The 20,400-nt window shown below is 44.0% G+C and overlaps 1 protein-coding gene across 7 annotated transcripts in view; it reads right to left on the bottom strand.

Annotated features, from left to right (window-relative positions):
- Positions 1-1,817: 1,817 nt before the first annotated feature.
- CLYBL (citramalyl-CoA lyase) overlaps positions 1,818-20,400 on the bottom strand; it is a 264,850-nt gene continuing 246,267 nt past the window's right edge. For 2 of the 7 annotated variants that reach the window (XM_047869152.1, XM_047869197.1), the window contains exon 8: positions 16,427-17,673. In XM_047869152.1, coding sequence (XP_047725108.1) covers positions 17,578-17,673 — 96 coding nt within the window. In that variant the 3' untranslated portion in view covers positions 16,427-17,577. Of the gene's footprint in view, positions 1,999-10,022; positions 11,728-13,536; positions 13,774-16,426; positions 17,674-20,400 lie in introns of those variants that run through there. The other 5 variants (XM_047869176.1, XM_047869190.1, XM_047869183.1 and 2 more) reach the window with 5 other exon arrangements.

The raw sequence follows: 20,400 nt of genomic DNA, 5'->3' as shown, positions 1-20,400 counted from the left end.
CCTCAACAGGAGCATCCCAGCCCTGTTTTATATTATGCTGGGACCTGGGGATGAAGTCATGAAGGCACTGTGACGGGCTGGTGGGAAGACAGAGCTGGGCTTAGAAATATGGCATGTGCCATTTACTGGGAGGCTGCTCTGTTACTCCAGCAGAGAGAGAGAGAGACAGAGAGAGACAGAGAGAGACAGAGAGAGAGACAGAGAGAGAGAGAGATCCCATTTTCCCAGGAAGAATCAGATTCTGAGACTCAGAGAAGTTAAGTAACTTGCTTAGCTGAGGTCACAGAGGGCCGTGGACACACAAGGGAGGGCAGAGTAGGACCAGCTCCATTAGTGTTCTCTCAGGAGTGGGGTCTGGCAGGGCATTTCAGGAGCTGGCCTTCAGTCCTGGGAGCAGGCAGTTCCACTGTGGCTCCGCAGCAGGGTGCCTGGAAGGGAAGGCTGTCCTGTGTTCCCAGGGGGAAACTAACCCCAAGGCTAACCTTAAGATAAGTTTTAGGCCAGAGATACAATAGGCCCTGGTTAGTAGTCAATGCCTGGGGCCCTGTTTGGAAAATAATGTAGAGCCTGAATCTAGACTCAGTGGGAAAGGATACTGAGGTTGATTAGCAACGTCTGTCCTCCCTCGACCAGGGAGGAGGGAGTAGTGGTTGTTTAGAATGGATTTGCAATCCTGGTTTAGGTACCCTGGCTTTGAGGATTTTTTTCATTCTGTCAAATGCTCATTATTTTCCATACACAGATAGGAATCTCACCTCTCCTTCCCTATTAACCTGAGCCCATAGCTTTGGAGTTGCATTTGGTCATGCATCTTATCTGGGGAGAATATTCAGGCATGCACAGAGAAAGTCAGAGAGTTCTTAATGAGAGTCAAATTCAAAGAAGACAGGAAAGATTTATTTCGCATATGTTTATGATGGTACGAAGTATGAGCTTGGCACTTTCCTAAGTGTTTTACAGATATTAACTCAATTATTCTTTATCAAAGGCCTATAAGATAGGTCTCCGTATTATCCTCATTTTACAAATGGAATGATTAAAGCCCAGAGAGGCTAAGCATCTTGTCCAAGGTCACACAGCTTTGTGAATTCAAGCAGTCCAATGCCAGAGTCTATGTGATTAAATTACAGGGTGTTGCCTCTCTGCAGTGTACATATTTCTGTTTTGCTTTCCATGTGGTATCGTGCTTTCTGTGCTTCATGCTGGTTTTCCAGACTAGATTGGGAAGTTGTAAAGTAAGGGATTATGTGTTACTGAGTATAAGCACCTGAAACAGGAGGAACTTCAGGAGGAACTAAGACATGAGTACGGACGATCAGTAAGATGACTGTAGGAATCAGTCACATCGTGTTTGAGTCTTTCTCTATTTGTGGGTCTGGCTCCACCACCAGGGTGAGCTGCCCAGGGGAGGGACCCGGGTTACATATCTTCATATCCCCAGCATCTAACACAATAGAGAGGAGACCATCTTTCCTTTGTTTCCTACTTCATTAACTGATTCATTGATTCACTCAACAAAAATGTATTAAGGGCAAGCACCATGCTGGATGCCAGGAACGAACAAGTAGACAGCCCTTCTGTCTCTGTGGTTTGATTCCTACCTTGCAAGAGAAGGTGTGCAAAAATGATGTTGACTTTCTTGAAATGGGACACATTTGTCTATTTTACCAAAAACAGGAAGTTACATATCATTGCAACCTATCGAGTCCCTCCTTATTGTCGTGTGTGACCAAGTAAAGTTGCAAACAGTCACTTTATTCCGATTTTACTTACCAAAGGCAGTGGTCGTCCCGATTAGTCAGATCTAATACTTACAGTTAAGAGAAAGCTCTTCTGGTGTAGGTAGAGCTGGTGGAAGAATTATCGGGCTTCCACGATGCGAGGTAGGGTTGTTTCTGCCCCTTTTGTTATAGGAAAAGCTTCAAGCATTATTAAGTGATGACAGACAGGATACTTGGCTTCTGGTATTTCTTTGAAGGCCGGCCTGTAGCGTGCTGCCTGGAAGCAGGAATGATTCCACAAATGGTCAGGGAGCCACCTAAACCGCCCTTCACACCAGGTCAAGGTGTGGAAACAGTGCAGTTGGGCTCCACTCTGGAAGGAGAGCTGGCGTGGACCGTTACAGTTTCCAGAGTTCCTTCTTCTACCCCCAAGGCAGTATCTCAAAAATTCCCTCAAACTGCTTTTCCCATTCTCTGAGGCTATTAAGTACATCAGAGATCCTTCCTTATAGAGAAGGAAAAGGGTCTTCCCAAGAACCCACAGGGAGTGGGGGCCAGATTTCTTGCAAATCCTGGGTGCTTTCCACTCCCGAATACAGCTGAGCCCACTGTCCCCCTGGAAGCCCATGCCAGTCTTGGCAGCAGGATGTTTCAGATGATATGGAAACTACTTGCTGGGGCCTCTCTTTTCAGGGTCTTCTGGGTGTGACCATATAATGATCGAAAGCAGTGTTTCAATAGACTTATTTGTAATTAGCTCCAAACTTAGTTTTTAAAAAATCGATATGTATTTATTTTTAAGATTTTATTTCACATACTTTTTAATGTTTTATTTATGAGAGCCAGTCCGCGCGTGTGCGTGCACACACACACACACACACACGCACGCGTGAGTAGGGGAGGAACAGAGAAAGAGGGAGAGAGAAAATCCCAAGCAGGCTCTGCTCTGACAGCGAGACTCGATCTCATGAACCGTGATATCATGACCCAGCCCAAAATCAAGAGTCGGATGCTTTACCGACGGAGCCACCCAAGTGCCCCTAAGATTTTATTTTTAAGTAATCTCTCCACCTGATGTGGGGCCCGAACTCACAACCCCGAGATCAAGAGTTGCATGCTCCACTGACTGAGGCAGCCAGGTTCCCCCAAAATTTGATATGTATTTAATGAAAAATTTGAAAATATAAAAATGTAAAACGAAGAATCTCATCATTTAAGCACAGTAATTGATAACATTTTGCTGTACTTACTTCTGATTGCTTTTTAATATAGTTGGAATCACACTGTAATAATAATAGCAGCTAACATCTGTTGAGGGCTTACTCTGTGTTGGGTACTGTTCTTTGTATGTCTTATCTCATTTAAGCTTCCTGTCAAATTATGAGGTAGCTACTATTTTTACTCCCATTTCACAGAAATTAAAACTGAGGCATAGGGAGGTGAGTACCAGCAGTAGATAATAAGCAGTAGAACCATGCCATCCATTTCCAGACTCTGCATATGAAGCTTGGTATCTGTTTTTGAACTTAACTTTATATTAAAAGCACTTTCTTATTTTCCTTAGAAACACCAGCTTTTGGGGCTGCCTAATATTCCATCAAATAAATGTCCCATCATTTACTTAAGCACACCTCAATAATCTAAATAGTACCACCATGAATTAAGTAGTCTTTGTGAATGAGGCTTTTTCCACATTTAGGATCACAAAATTTCCTGAGGATAAATTCCCAGATCTAGATTAAAAAGCTGCAAGAAAGTGACGATAAGTTTGTTGGGACATGCTGCCCAATATTTTCCAAGAGGACTGCATCTGGTCACACAGACACTGGCCATGGGGGTGCTGGCCCCGGAGGTTACCTGAACAGAAAATGATTGATTGATTGATAGGCAAAAACATATTGTTTTCAGCAGTTCTTCCTTGCCATGAAAAATTTTTAATCTTTTTTTTTTTTTTAAATTTTTTTAACATTTATTTATTTTTGAGACAGAGAGAGACAGAGCATGAATGGGGGAGGGGCAGAGAGAGAAGGAGACACAGAATCGGAAGCAGGCTCCAGGCTCTGAGCCATCAGCCCAGAGCCCGACGCGGGGCTCGAACTCACCGACCGCGAGATCGTGACCTGAGCCGAAGTCGGACGCTCAACCGACTGAGCCACCCAGGCGCCCCTTTTTAATCTTTTTTTAACATTCGTTTTCTCGGCTGTGTGAGAATTTACCTGTAAGGTATTTGTAAGTTTCTTCCTGTCTCTTCCTATTTTCTTTTTCTTTTTTTTTTTTTTTTTTTGGTCTCAGATCTGGAGCTAGGTTCTTGCTTCATCTGTGGGTTTGTTATAAGGGATAATAAAGAGTAATTAGAAAAGAATGGGGGTGGAAGGAACCAGAATAAGAAAGGTCTCAACTGCCCACCGTGCTTTCACTCCTGACAGAACTCCTGGACCACAGAGGACTTAGGGCCAACTCTAGGATTACCCTCTTAGCCTTCATGAACACAGTGACATCACCACAGGCACGTAATAGAAGCTCAATAAATGCCTGCTGGAGGAGTGAATCAATGAACTGTTCTATTTCTGTCAGCCATACGCAAACCTACCCTCTCTAGCCTCTAGCGACTCTATAGCCTGAATCACTGTCAGCACTCCCTTTGGTTAAAAAAAAAAAAAAAAAAAAAAAGGTTTGCATCTGTGATCCCAGGTCCTGGCCTTATTAGGATCCTAGAGGAGTGGCCAACCAGAGGTCTTTTAGCCCAAGGCAAAGAACTGAGATCAAAGCCTCTTGGATCTGTCCCAGGAGGTCCTTGCCTGTGAAGAGGACCAGGACTTCTTCCCTTTGTGACCTGTGAGCTTGCCAATCCTGATGCCATCCCTCACGGGAAAAGTGGGAAAAGAGGCAGGTTAGGGAAGTGAGGAAGGTGAGGGAGGTGATGTTCCTGGGGGAGGCTGGGTGATGACAAGTGTTTACAAAGATGGCTCACAGGCCTGTGGAGCCCTCCGGCCAGCTGAGGCTTCTCCCTGTAAGGAGCCCTTGCTCAGCATGGTCTCTTCTGCTCTCTTGGGGTATCAGGGGTGACAGCTAAGCTCACTCCTGCCTTTCCAGGGGGGCTGTGGGACTCACTCAGATGAGCTATTACTTGACACACCTGACCCCATTTCTAAATGGGGTCATTTCTACATTTCTAAAAACTGTACAATGTAAAATTTAGGTGTTTGAGGTCTTCAGATGACACAAATACTGCTTTTTGCCTGTAAGTTTTAAATGTCAAAAAAAATTGCAGAATATTAGTCATGAAGTATGACGCTGCCAATGGTGAAGTCAAACTTTTAAAAAATTATTTATTTATTTAAAGTTTATTTTTATTTGAGAGAGTGAATGAGAGCAGGGGGAGGGTCAGAGAGAGAGTGAGCAGAATCCCAAGCAAGCTCCTCACCGTCAGCACAGAGGCTTGAATTCACAAACCGTGAGATCATGACTTGAGTCCAAACCAAGAGTCAGATGCTTAACCGACTGAGCCACCTACGCACCCCTCAAACTTTTTTTTAAATGTTTATTTATTTATTTTGAGAGAGAGAGTGAACACACTTGTGTAAGCCGGGGAGGGGTAGAGAGAGAGACTCCCAAGCAGGGTCTGTGGTGTCAAGGGAAAGCCCCACTCGGGGCTCGATCCCACAAATCCTGGGATAATGCCTGGGCTGAAATCAAGAGATTTACACCTAATCAAACTGAGCCAGCCAGCCAGGCACCCCTGTATGAAGAGGACAAACTTTTAAGTAAAATGTACAGGAGGGCAGCCATCCACGTAAATGTACCTTATTTTAAAAATTAAGTGTAAGACATTTTAAGACTATGATTATACCAACCTCTTCTGTGAATCAGCCAGGGATGTGAATGTGTATAATGTTAGAAAGTATGTCACATGGGAGGAATCAGTCAACTATTTTATAATTAATGTGGCCCCAAACAGAATTATGGAAACTTACTTGTTATTTACTTATAAGTAAATTTGCTTCTGAAGTTTAGCCTGGCTAGGAGTTCCCAAACTATGTTACGGCATAATTAGACTTAGACCCTTAATGTAAAAGCCACAGTTAATCTTTCAGGGTTTTGCTTGGCTGTTTTTCTTTTTAATCTGCAAAATGACAGGTCAGACTACAGTCTGATTTAATGAGTCTCGGTGGGGGCCAGACATAGGTATTTATTAAAAACCTACCAGGTAATTCTAATGTGCAGCCAGGCTGAGAACAATTGGCCTAGATGATCTCTCAAGTCCTTCTCTGGCACCTAAAGGCTGTGATTTCTATAATTTTAAATTTTCAATCAAAGTCAATAAGAAAATCAGATTCACTTCACAGAGAATTCTGCTTAAAAAACATCTTTCCAGGGGCACCCAGGGGCACCTGGGTGTCTCAGTCAGTTAAGCGTCTGTCTGACTTCTGCTGAGGTCATGATCTCACGGTTTGTGAGTTTGAGCCCCACGTCGGGCTTTCTCCTGTCAGCATAGAGCCCACTTCAGATCCTGTCTCCCTCGCTCTCTGCCCCTCCCCTACTCGTTCTCTCTCCCTCTCTCTCAAAAATAAACATTTAAAAATAAAAACAAAACATCTTTCCAAATTCAAAGATCTCAGCATTCCTACAATGAAACTTACTTCATAACTGACCCAACCCCAACCCCATGAGGTATTTTGGGCATATCTTATGAATCTGGAAAATTTATGTTTGTCCTACACTTACACAGTCGTAAATGAGTTTTCAGGCAGTTACAAAATATGTATATATATATATATATATATATATTTTTTTTTTTTTTTTCCACCTTTGAGAGTCAAGATGTGGTTGAAGTTTTTGGTTTGGAAATCAAGGGGGATCCAATGAAATGTTTATGGATAAAGTAGAGAAGAAATGAAGATATTGAATCTTTGCTGTTAGCTTGAGTTGACAAGTCCCTGTGCATTAGTGTGTGTTCGCACATGAACCTCTGCTGGGATCAGGGAGGAGCAGCTGATGTTGGGGGAGATCTCGTAGACACTAAAAGGCAGATGGGGGCAGACCGCAGCCACGGGGCCAGCATGCTACTGATGTCAAGGCAATATCCACGTAGGAACTGTCCTTATTGGAGACTATATTTCCAGAGCCATCAGATTTTAAAAACATACTTATGTTTTAAAACATAATTCAACTGGAGATGGTTTTTATTTTGTTGTTATAAAACCTAGGCACCCACACTAAGGGCTCAAATAACCACATCCTTGCTTGTCGTCTCACAAGTGTATCTGTGGCAAAGAAATGCCAAGCTGAAACCTCTCCATGAATAAGTCAAGAAACAGATCGAAGTTTGGTATTTAGATTAGAAATACAAGTGAAAGAAGTAACATTACCATCAGAGATGTGCATTTCTAAAGATTCATTTGAAAGTTTTGAAAAAAGTAAAGCTCATGCCCTGGGGCTTCTGGGAGTATGTACAAAATACAATAATTAAATTAAGTCCAGCAGTTAAAATTCCTCATAAAAAGAAAAAGCTGGAGCACTTCCCAATGGGGAATGCTTGACTTAAAAGAAAGGTTTTACTCTGTGGCCTGAAGGTCAACAAACTGGGACTCTGTGGGAATGTATAAAATTTCTTAAAGGGTTCTTCGGTCTTTGTTTTGTTGAAAGAAAATAAAAGAGTAAAAAGGGACAAGTTTTTGAAAATTCAAAAAATGAAGGTGCAGTTCTAAAATCATCATGATTTTTATAAATGCAGCACCGGAGGCTATGAAAACACACCCTTTTCTGAGTACTAATCTAACACATATGCTCTTTGAGAAGGAAGGAAAAAGGCCAATGGCCCCGTTTGAACAAACCATTTTAAAAATGTGCTCATTTTCAGAGGCAGTGTGTACAAATTCATGGTCCCTTCATTTGCTTCTTATTTCGGAAATATTTACCTTAAATATTCTCATAAATATATCTCACAATTTAAAATTCCTTAGGCGAACACAAAGACTAATTGTTTTTTAAGAAGGTTTTTACAAAGCAGAGTTGTAAAAAATGATTTCGGTGGGGGGGGGTCACATCCTTAGTTATCTAAAATGGAATGTTTACCATAATTTGCAAATATCTGTTTTTATAAATAATCATAATCACTTATTGCTACCTTTCCTATAATGTCCACCCCCAAAGGAATAAGATTAAAAACAGGATGGAAATCAAATTTTATACCCTTGGACTTCGTTACTTGTAAGTATCATGAATTTCAGGCCGCACACTCACATAATTTCTACTAAAACATAAGGAACCAGTAACCAATTTGCAGGACCCTCATCTTTGTCGTTTAAACAGAATCTGAATGTTGCCTTTGCAGTAAGACAGCACGATCAAATGCAGGAAATCAGGAATAGCAGTTTTGGCAGCAATATTTAATTTACTGAATAATTAGCAGCCTCACTGGCATTTCTACTTTGATTCCCAAAGTACAATATTAGCTGTCCTCTGCACTTGGGCTCTCTGCAGTAAAATGGGCTAATAAACTTCCTGTGCCAAGTTCACAGTAAATGAAGAACTATGGAGCATCATGCAAGCAGCTCACAACTTAAGACGCCAGATTTACTTCCAAAATATGGACACAGAATTAGAAAAAAAAATTTTTTTTTTTTTACCTCATTTTCTTGATTTTGCTTTTGGAATTGCCAGCGGGGGAAGGAAAGGTAAAACTAAGGAAGAGGGAAGTGGAAGCAGAACCACAGTGGACACAAAGACTAGATAGGAAAGATGAGACAGAATGAAGGCCATGGAGGAGGGGCCAAAGCAGTGAGGCCAGAGCCAAGGGGGGACCCAGGCTAACACAGCTTGGTGAGTCTTGAGGTCTACACCCTGCTCCTTCATCCCTCCACTGGGACTCCTTTCTTTCTTTCTTTTTTTTTTTTTTTAATTTTTTTAACGTTTATTCATTTTAGAGACAGAGAGAGACTAAGCATGAATGGGGGAAGGTCAGAGAGAGAGGGAGACACAGAATCCGAAACAGGCTCCAGGCTCTGAGCTGTCAGCACAGAGCCCGATGCGGGGCTCAAACTCATGGACTGTGAGATCATGACCTGATTCGAAGTCAGTCGCCCAACCGACTGAGCCACCCAGGCGCCCCTGGGACTCCTTTCTTTACACCACTCCAGACATTCTCCAGCCACTTAGACCAGTCAGTCCTCAGTGGGCAGTGATGCAAATATTCGGTCTAGGAGATGAGCCAGGAAGGCCCACTTCGAGCTAGTGTTTGCCTGGTGGTGGAGCTTCCTGACTGCATTTGATGACCAGCTGTTCCAGTTGTGATGAGTTCAAAGATCTTTGCCAGGTCAGGCACTGCGTCTGAAGGAGGCAGTTATTGAAAAAGAGGTTTCAGCTATTTTCTCATTGTTTCAGAAAACTTGCAGCTTCCTTAATGGGGAATTTAATGTAAAAGCAGAAATCTGAGGACTTCTTGGGTGTGCAGCCATGTGGTTTAGTGGTTTAATTTCGAGACATTAGTTGTAGTCCTAGTTTTGCCAGCTGTGTGACCTTGAGCAAGTCCACTAAAAGGGCCAATTATTTGCCCAACTCCAAGAGGCACACTCACACTGTAGTTTTTCTATGTGAATGGAGCCCTCTTCAGCCAGGAATCGGTACTGCATAATCCTCCCCTGAGCAAGCTTCAGGGTCCTCCACAAAATTAGGTTGGTTGGACAGAATGAGAACGTGAATTTGTAGTCAGAACAGCGCTGTCGTGAGAGATTTCCATAGTTCAGGAATGGGACTAGCAGATTCTGAACAACAACAACAAAAGCCACAAAGCTCCCCTGGAATGCACGTGGCTATTGGAGTTGCCGCCATACCCAGAAATGTCCAGGGATTGGTCCCACCAGTAGGTTCTCCTGGGAGGACCTATCCTTCACCTACCAACACATGTAATTGAGAAAACGGCGTTCACTTAATAGAAATTCACTTTCCAGCCAGTTTTGCTGCAGGGGGACTTCCATCCTGGACTACATCGCAGTTTCAGCACTGGGATGGAGAGTATTTGACCTTTCCTGAACGCCTGCTTTGCATCAAGCATGATGCTAGAGCTTTTTTATTTTTATTTTTATTTTTTTAGAGCTTTTTAAAAAGTACTATGTTTGTTTGTTTTTTTATTTACTTGACATTCATTCATTTTTAAAGATTATTTAGTCATGCTAATATATACACAACATAAAATTCACCGGATGCAGGCTGCCTTGAGAAGGTTGAGACCACGGGCAAGGCAGCAGTCTGCAGCTGAGGCAGATGTTGAAGGAGGAGCTGGCAGCTGGAGGCTGTCTGCTGACCCCCCAGCCCTGGCCCACCAAATGAGTGACGCTGGAAGGGGGACTTTGGTGGTGCATTTCTATGCTCACAGCCTCCTCATAGCAGCTCTTTGAGTTAGCTGCTATTATTATAGTCGAAGAAACTGATGGCTCAGAGAGAATAAATGACTTGTCTGAATGTAATACAGCCTGGTGATCGGAAAGGCAGGATTTGAACCTAAACATTGGAGGGAGGAAACACTCAGTCCGTAATCCGAATAAACACACTTTTATCGAACTCTTGCTGGGGATGACAGATGAGCAGGAGAGGGATGTGGAGATGCATGGAATGTCCAGTATTCAGGGCATCCACACTCTGGGGGACACACATGCATAAGTACTACAGCAGAAATCTGATGCAATGCATTGGAAGGACTCAGCGTGGGGGACACGTCAGCAAGTTTTGTGTGGGAAGTTGGGGAGAGTTCACAGACCTTCCGGGTGTGTCTTGAAGAATGGTGAGGAGTTGGGTGGGTGTGGGGGAGTGGGAGGGGTTGCAGCTTAGGCAAAGACTTTGCAAAGTCATGAGCTGCAGCCAGTGGTATCCTGCCGCACATGGCCAAGGCCCCTGGACACACGTGATGTGTCACTGGTGTTGAAGTGCCCGTGGGGCTCCTGGTGGCAGGAGCTCCCTCAAGCTAGACCCGGAGAAGAATCCTAAAGCTCCCTGGAAGTTGCTGCATGAATTCCAGTCCCGAGAAATCCACTTGAGGCAATGGATGTGCTCTTCTCCGCATCTGGGAATTCAGGTTATTAACACAGTTTTTCCAGAGAATCTAAGCCAGAAATTCATGTTGGTTTTTATGTTCTTCCTTCCACGGAACTCAAAAGAGCCCATTAACAAAAACAAAACAAAACAAAAAAACACACACACACACAAAAAAATTAAGCCAGATGCCTAGAGTATATAGTCTTCTGAAGAAACTCTCCACCACAAAACTATCTGAAATGGAACGTTCATTTTTCTCTTGATTCTTTCATTGTGTCTGAATAACTAAGGCAATTTATTCATTGTTTAAAAACAAAACAGAACTCAGCCAAACCAGTTATGTGGCATTATGTAGTCCAAAAAATCCAGTTTCTTGTCACTGAATTTCTCCCCCTTTAGCTAGATATTTTAACATCACAATATAGTTGATGTTTGGTCTCCCTTGTTTTTCACAAGATGGAGTTTTCAGTATGTCAACTCTCTTAAAATATGTAATGAAGGGAATCTTGAAATTTCCTTCCAGGGCTTAGACTAATCTCTGGGACCAGTTTTCTATATGCTTACATGTTACACACACAGTGTGAGAAATTGATTTTGACCAATGGAGAAGTCTAACATAGTTACAGGATTCCCCCTCGGTCAATAGGCACAGGTGATTTGAGAGTGAGTTTTCTACCCTTTCTGATAAATAGAAAGCTTTGTCTTTGACTTAGGGTTCAGCAGTTAAACCAAGGGAACTTCCTTGGTTCCTGCACAAGAGCAGATACCAGAGGAAGGCACCTCCAGTTGGCCAGATTCTGTCCTAAGCCTGAGCACAGCCTCCCAATTCCCTGGGCACGGACAGCAAGGGGAGAATGGGACAAGATTGAATGTTCCCTCAGCAAGTCTGACAGGCTGTTTACAAAGTGACTTCACTCCTCAGACGTTAGGCAGGACTCCAGGCTTCGGGACCGCAGCCTGGCTGAGCTCCTAAAAACTGAAAGAGGGGGAGGAGATGGAACAGGTGAAAAAAGTGGCTGGTTTTCCAAGCATAGGGTGTGTAGTTTTTCAGATGTTTTAAATTCTTAATCCGCACCTCTCTTGTTTCTATCACTACTGTAGTCAATGGCACTTTCTGTTTTGGCATTTGACATTATTTTACGCCTTTGCTCTTCCTTTGACTTCACCAAGAGCGTTTTAATTTTGAAAGAAAAGTGCATCCGGAACCAGTCCTAGGACTTTCATACACTAGCTGGCTGTTTGGCACCCAGTCAGGCTCAACAGATGTTTGTTGAATGAATAAACGAATGAAGTGATTCTCTCAAAAAAGTTCAGAGAAATCTGTACTTTCAGGAAAGGTTTTTTTTGTTTTGTTAAATTCGGGATTATCGCTTACAGTACCCTCTATGGGTTTGAGAGGGAAATCAGCAAAGTTGGTTTTAAGAGTCTTTTGAAGAAATTCAACCAAAAAGCAACCTAAATGTAATGCTCATTTTCCTTTTGATTCTATACCGTGTTTGAATCAAACTTGGGAAATTCAACTCAATGATGAAAAGCAGGAGGACCCGATTTCTCCGCAGGTCCCTCTGGCCTTGGATCGCATTTGAGCCTGACAGACTAAGGGCGAGGGGCTCTGGTCAAGGGGGATCCGGGCCCAGGAGACGTGCCAGGCGCTTGCAGGACCCCTAGGACTAGTCCTCGCGCCCGGCTCAGCCGCGGACTTCGGGGCTGGAGGGACACAGGGGCCGGCCGGTCCCCGGGGCAGGCGCGAGGGCCCCGCGCAGGTGTCCGGCCTGCGTGCGGGGTGCGCCAGGGGTGCTGGGGGCCTGGGAGACCCGAGAGAGACGTTATTGTTACACTGTAACGAGTCTGATTAACATGCTCCTGACACTTTCCCTTAGTTTCTCCGGCTCCTAGCAACAGCGCACAAAGGCGCGGGATTGTCCCGGGCTCCGCGGGGACACGGGGCAGCCTTTGATCTGCCACCATTACAGCGGGGCTGCGCGACAGGCTCGCGGGCTCCGGGCAGCCCGCGGCGGGCGGGCGGACGAGCGGGGCCCGCAGCCCCGGCCCACTGGGCTCCCCTGGCCCAGGCTGCGCCCCGCGGGGAAGGGACGGCGCGCCTCCCGAGGGCGCGCAAGGGGCCTCCGGGGCCGCCAGTGTCCGCGTCCAGGTGCCCTCGCGCGCCGCCCGCCGACCTCCGTCCTCGGGAAGCGCGGGCGGCGGGGGACGCGGACTCTGCGTGTCCCGGCCCTGCGGGCGCAAGTCCTTCCGACGGGGCGCGCTGCCCGGGCTCGCCGAGCCTTTCCCATCGGAAGAAGCAAACACTAAAACCGTGCCGTTCACTTACAAAAATTAAAGAAGGGCCCGAGCGACAAATCCCTGGTCTTTTGCAAGACTTGTAAAAAAAGAAAAAAAATTTTTTTTAGAATAAAAAAAATGCAGCAGGCTTCAGTCTGCTTAGCTGGAACGGGGTCCGATCGGCAGCAAATGACCACAAAAGGCGCCAACGACGATTTCGGTTCCTTTCGTACACACCACTTTCTTTTTGTCGTTTAGCAATTCTTATCGATTCGGAAGGAAATATGCTACCGCATAATTGCTGGAATGTAAACTACCACCCACAACAGCCACCATCCCCCGTCACAGGGCAGCAAAAAGCTGCCCGGTACCACCGCGCAAGATTTCAGGTACTAAGTTAAGGTATTTTAATGTAATTTATTTCCCATTTTGTGCGCTGTTAGCGCCTCCCCCCACCCCCCACCCCTTATCCCGATTTAAAATAAAGCGCGGAAAGGAAGATGGAAGTTTTAACATTGAAATGTTGCGCTCTGTTAATTACTTTCCTCCACTCTCCCCCTAAATTGCAATGTGGAAACCTCGCGGGGGGAGGGTCTCTGGGCTGGGAGGACAGTGTCCCGGAGCCTGGGGCGTAAACTCTGCGGTGACAGACCGGTTCGGTGCCCTTCGCCGGTATTAATATGCACAACATCCTGCTGATAATCTTATAACCTGTTTTGTACCATCAATTGCCTTCCAAGTACTAGAAGTAAAAAACAAAACAAAACAAAACAAAACCAAAAACGGAAGACATTTAGCTTTTAAAGATTAACGGAAACCATAAGGCCAGAATATCCTTCAAGTTAAAAAGTATGTATTCTTTTTTATCCTCTTAAGACATCGTTAGAAAATCTAAGGTCTCCAGTGAAGGTCATTTTCCCGAACTAGGGCAGAACTCTTAAGGGGCTAATGTGTTAATGATAATAATAACAGGTATATTTTAGAAAAGGAAAAAAAAAATCCTACATGGTGTGTTCCATTTACCCTGCAAAATATGCCATGCAAGCAGCTACTTTCACATTCAAATAGGAGGCGGTGAATTCTTCTTGAGGAAGCTTTTCCCAGCCTGTCCCCGGAGGAGAGGACCTAACGGCAGCCAGCGGATCTATACTTGGAAATTTTAAGGGAACTGAACCCAGGTTCCCGAGGAAATTCCCATCCTGTGCTAACAGACAGTGCCTGACCCCACCGGAGTCTCCCTCACCATTTCAATAAAACATGATTGTACTGATATAATCCTCTATACATTAAAATGAGGTTGTCACAGATTGTCATTAAGACCTCAGTAAAACAATGAAGACATTATTGGGCACCCCCCTCCCTCGGGCAAGGTATTAGGGGAATAAAACAATCTACACCACACGGGTCCTATTGAGATTAATGAAAAAATTATGCAAAAAAAATCTCAATTTCATTTTCCCGTGACAGGGCTTTGCATACATACAGTCAGCCCTGCCTTGCACCTGATGATTTATTAAACTAATCTACGGTGATCACCACTGATGTTCTCAACTCAATCTTGTCCTGGCTCATTTTCTAAGTAATTGTTTCTCATTAGTTCTGATAATGTTTTAATAGTGTTATCCATAATTTAGCCCCCAAGAATTAATAACAAGGGGGTGATATGGCAAAGCAGCCTGTGATGAGCTATACAAAACATAAACAGGTATGGTTTTTAATTAATCAGATGGTTGCAAGGTCCTCTTGTAGTCCATTCCTAGTTGGAGGAACCCCCGCAAGGTCCCTGACCCTGACTAAAGCCTCTTCCGGGGCTCTCCTTAGGGTTTCTGCTCAGAGCAGGACCTTGGTCCAGACTTCTGGCACAAGCGGGTCCTAGTCTCACCATCCTACCATAATCAGACCACGGGATTATGAGTAAGATGATAAATGCGACATTTGGGTGTCAGGTAAAGGGTGTGGTGACTAGTCAATCCAACATGGTTGGGGGACCTAGGAACCCACGGGGCTGCTGGTGATGGGGGTGGGGAGTCCTAGCCGCGTCTAGACCTTGCTGAGGGGACTGCTTTTCCCAAGGTCCGAATGCCTTCACCATGGCATCTGAGGTCCCCTGAGAGGGAGGGCTTGCCTCTCTGAGCCCCCCGCCTGAGGAGGCCCCCCTGTAGGGTTTGGGGGTTGCCTGTGTAACTGGGGTGGAGAGTAGAATGTCTGCTCTTTCATCTTGTCAAAGCCCAGACTGGTTATCTGCACCAACACAGGAGGATGGGAAGGGCAATTGGGTTGAAGTGGGGGCTGCCTGTAGGGAAGTCTGAAGGAAGGCTTTTATTTCCCTCTTATGCTTAAGGCAGTTCTAACACCGGGAGAAGGAGGTGTGTGTGCAACAGGTCAGGATGAGAGGAGGTCTCCCCTTGCCTTCTGCCTTCTGAGCAGTCCTCCTGTGTCTGTGTGTTCTGAGGGGAGGGGCAGAACCTGGCTGGTGGTCCCGGATCTCCCGGTGCGCACATGACTACCAGCCTAGGCCGGCACAGCTGCAACGCTGGTGGTGGTGATGGGTGCTGCCACCGGGGTCACTCTGCCCACTGCCTCTGTCCGCAGGCCTGAAGCCTGGTTTGGCTGCATGCCAGTCATCTCCCACCTCCCACTCTCCCATCTCCTTGGCTGAGATGCCACCTTCCTCCTTCCTGCTCCTCCACGTGAGGATGGGGTTGTGCCTCCCTTCCTTTCCAGCTAACCCTGGGGCGGCACAGGATGACCAAGGTGAAGGGTAACAAAGCTCCCGGGAGGGGCTGGGGGGAGGGGTGCACCAAGGAGAGGAGACACGCAGCCCATCGCAGGTCAGAACCCCAGCTTAGCACACACATCCCATCTCACTCAGTTCAAGAGCTCTCTCCTCAGGTCCCAAGTTTGGGATTATTAGCTGGGTGTTTTAAGAATGTGTTTCCCCAGAACTGTCCTGCCTGGGTCAGGTTCCTTCTGCATGCCTGTCAGAACCGAATCATCCCCTTCCTGCAATGCACTGGGTGGGCGGGTGATGCAAGATGGTGTGTGGGCCTCTCTTGCTTTGCTTGGGTTCCACGGTGCCCTTCCTTGTATATAACCTTCAACTCTACTTCTCTCTCGGACTTCCTGTAGGAACTGGAAGAGGCAGGGGCAAAGAAGACCCCTGGTTGGGGCATACAGTAGGGGCCACGGAGGAAATAAACAACAAGGGGGTAGGAGGAGGTGAAAAATGAAAATCAAAAACTGTTTTCTATTTACAAATTTAAATAAACAGAACAGCCTTCCCCGCGGTGTTTGTCTAAGAGTAGCAGCTTTGCTGCTGTGTAGGTCATGAAAAGGTTGGTGTAGAGTTTAAAACTTCCCATTCTGTTAATTTCTTAAAGAACGGTCGTCCAGAGTCTCAACACAAAAGCGCATGATTTAATGAGGAGCAGAAACAAAATCTCTGATTGTTGGTGTTTCAAATTTCATTGGCGTCCTCTGGCAAACACAAGTTGATCCTTCCCAGCTTCAATACCCTTTAGCCTTCAATATAAGAGCACATGCTGAATAGGGAAGAATGGCTGGTTGTTATGTTTATTTACCCTTACTACAAGCTGGGTTAACCTCTTCAAAACAGCTTTACTAAGCCCGTTAACCACACCACCCATATGACCTGCAGCAGCATCTCTAATGTGATGCAAATCTCGCAGGGGACCATATGCACCAGATCTGCCCCATTGTGTCTTCTTAGAGGCTACAAGTTTATTGCTGAGGGGGCCTGTTCCAGCCATACATTTGCAGGGGGGGGGGGGGGGGATGGCCTCAATGGCAAACAGTTAAATGGGGAAATTAAGGGAGAGAATAGATGGTCTTGTGTTTCTGCGCATTTTTTTTTTTTTAATTGCTGGTAACTGTTGACCCAAAGCATTCACCCAGGATGAAGGCTTTCACAGTCCTTACCTAGAGCCCATATGTATGGGTGTTTCATTTGGGGAGGTGGAGGTTAAGAGTAAGGTTTTGAAGATTTATTTTTACAAGGTATCTGTATGAACAAAAACGATACTTAACTTTTCTATGCCATCTCTTGTTTTATCAGATTTCTAGGAGCTAAACGCAACCCCTTTGGGTAGTTACTATTTTTTTTAAGACTGGCCTTAAAATTATTTACAGTGTTGAGTGAACAAATGAACGACAGGGGAAACATCTAATGTGAGAAATGTGAAGGGAGCATACGTATTCGGAAAAGATCTGTTTCATTAAAGACCTAACATCCCTTCAGCCCATCTCTCGCCACGATTTTATCTCCCTGTGAAATCGTAAGTGCATATTTGCAACACATTCATGAGCAATAAAATCATAAGCTTGGAACCAAAAAGAAGAAAGTTCATTTTTAGAGGAACAACTGGCCAGTGAGATAACAACAACAAAAAATTGTGATTACCATGAATTGTAAATGGAGAAAGGTTCCAATCTGGCATACTAACAAGTTGCCTTGAGTATTATAGTTTGTCTTTAAGAAACCCACTGTATATGTTCAGCCCACCTGATGAGAGCTTCATTTAACAGATCATTTTTCCTTGATGGATGTGGCAAGCGTAACAATGTTCTGGGCTTGCTTCAGTAATGGCATGTCGATCATACTCCCTTGGAAAGTAAAGGCTCCCTGGAAAACAGAGAATACAAACTTCCTAAAAGAATGTTCAGAAATTATAGGCTTCCTTTCTGTGCACACTTGTACAACAAGAACATTTTAGATTCCACCTGAATTATATTGACTTTCCCACCCAACTTTTGAGAAAGCCAAAGTAAATTACAGGGGAAAGATTTCTTTTTTCCTCCTAAAGAGGGGGAGAAAAAGCCCTTCAGCATTTTAATGGAGGGGAAAAGCATCACACACAAGGTATTTGAAACTGTTCACTTAACTCTTGAAATCAGGCAGAAAACTATGGAAGGAAAATGCAAATACTTCCTTATATAGTTTTGAAATATTGCCTAGAACCTTAAAAATAATAATATGCTCTGGTAACCAATCGTTGTTTGAAAAAATAACTATATGTTCAGGTTAATGGCAAAATGCTTCCTTCTTGTAACATAATTGAGGGGTAACACTATCATGTGATGAGAAAATGTAAGGTAGGATTGCACTGAATAAAAAGAGACTCCTCTGTTGGTACACACATGTAGGAGAGGACTAGAATGACAAGGGACATGAGCCTGTAACAAAGAAGTCACAGGTCTGTTGAATGGTGAGTCTGGAAAGAATCTCTGAGATCTCCTGATGTATCCCCATTTTTCAGATACATTTTCTTTTAAACTTCTACAAATACTTATTGAATGTGTCATGTGATCTAGGTCCTAGGTCCTGTTCTCATGAGGAAACTGAGGCCCAGAGTAGGGAAGTGATTTTCCAAGGTCATGTGACTAGGAAAAGTTAGAGCTGGAGCCAATACCTGGGTTATCAGAACCTCAAGCCTTTATCAGAGACCCCCATATTAAGGTAACGAGGAAGTGTCTTTACTGCACCAAAGAAAGATTAAATGGACAGAAGGCAGTAAGCCCAGAATCTGAAGTTAATGTCTGGTTATTTGTGTTCTTTTAATCACTTCTTTTTGCCATTTACAATTCACAACTCTTCTTAAGACTCCTTCCTTCCACCTGTTGGCAAGGATGCTGGTGGACTGGAGCCATCATAATCCTTGCTGATGGTCCATCTGCATATACTGCCATCCATTGCTGGATTTCACAAGTACCACCTCTCAACAGTCAATGTTGTCATTATTCAGAAGTTCTGGAATGGCTCTTCTGGTCTCTCTGGAAACCCTTATCTCCCATAATTACAAGAGTTATACACAGAATGGAGATTTAAAAAGTGGCAGGGGATCCTTAGCAATGACTTTGGAATTTAGTTTTCAATCAAGAGAGATTTAAAAGCCAATGGGATTAGAGGTTTAACCAGTGGTACCTAACCTTCTCAGCCTTAGAATCTGATTCCTATGAACACCTGTGTTGGCCTAAAATCCTGTATCTGAAGTCATTTTCTAACCCTCTCGTTTTTACTATTTATATCTCCAGACTGACTTTTGCCTAATTTCATTCAGCCTAGAGCTAATTTTGGTCATCTCTGTGACCGTGATGAATTTTATGAATTCAATTAGAAGTTCCAGGGATGTTCCGTGGGTTAGAATAGCATGTGAAATCAGGGTGTGGGACTCATGCTGTTTTACAAGGCAATAGTCTAGTTTTCTCATTGGAGTAAGTGATGAAGACCGAAGGCCTCCTGGTTATCTGACCACCAAGTGGATTATGCCCCTGTAAAACAGCACATCAGTCCTGCTAAGGTTTAAATAATAGGCTGGAGAGATGAAATTAGAATAGATGCACATGAAATCAAAACAATGCACACAGAATCAAAATGATGGCCTTGGGCTTATGCCATGTTTCCCAAATCTGTTTGGGTTCCACATGCACATCAAAGACGCAAAGTATTTCATGGAGAGCCTTTCTTTTACAGTGGCAGATTTTGCTTGACTTCATTAAGCTTAAGCTGAAAAACAAAGTTCAACATTTTTGTGCTTTGTTTTCTTTATCTCTGCAAATTGAGGACTTTAGTGTTAAGAATTAGTTTACCAAAATGAATACCGTCCTGCTTTCACATATTGACCTATAATATGGTTGGCTTTTTTAAAACATAAGGCTCTACATGTGAAATGTGAATGGTCTGTTGGTCAGGATTTGGAAAAATGCAGTTTGTCAAAAGTTGCTTGGGTCTGTGGGGAGGGTTTGAAACAGTCCTTAATGAGTGATTGTAGATAAATTTCCATTCCCAGCCTGGTGCTTTCCTGAGAAATTAGCACACTATTTCAAAAAGTATAGAGAACCTCCATCAGCTTGAAGATTCAGACTCTCATTAGGTTTAAAATGCCTTTAATAGTAACTTATTCATAGTTAACCACTTGAACTACCTTACCGACTACAACAATAATAATAGCTGTAATTTTTTGAGCAGTTGCTAGATCAGAGACTATGTCAGAGACTTGACATGCTTTATTCAGGTACCGCTCATAACAGTGTGAAGTCAATACTATTATGCAACCCCATTAAAAATTTCTTTCTCTTTTTAATTGTGGTAAAAACACATAAAATTTGTCATCTTAACCATTTTTAAACATACACTTTAGTAGTGTTAAGTATATTTGCATTGTTGTGCAACAGATCTCCAGAAATTTTCCATCCGGCAGAACTGAAACTCTGTCCCCATTGACAACTTACTCCCATCCCCAGCAGCCACTGTTCTATTTCATTTCTATTAAGTTTCATATCTATCCTCATGTTATAACTGAGGTAACTGGGGCACAAGGAACTTAAAAAACTTATAGATGCCTGCCCGGTG

This window comes from Prionailurus viverrinus, chromosome A1, assembly GCF_022837055.1.
Source record: "Prionailurus viverrinus isolate Anna chromosome A1, UM_Priviv_1.0, whole genome shotgun sequence".
Lineage (NCBI taxonomy): Eukaryota > Metazoa > Chordata > Mammalia > Carnivora > Felidae > Prionailurus > Prionailurus viverrinus.
Note: the sequence above shows the minus strand (reverse complement) of the source record. Positions and strands in the feature narration are given on the sequence as shown.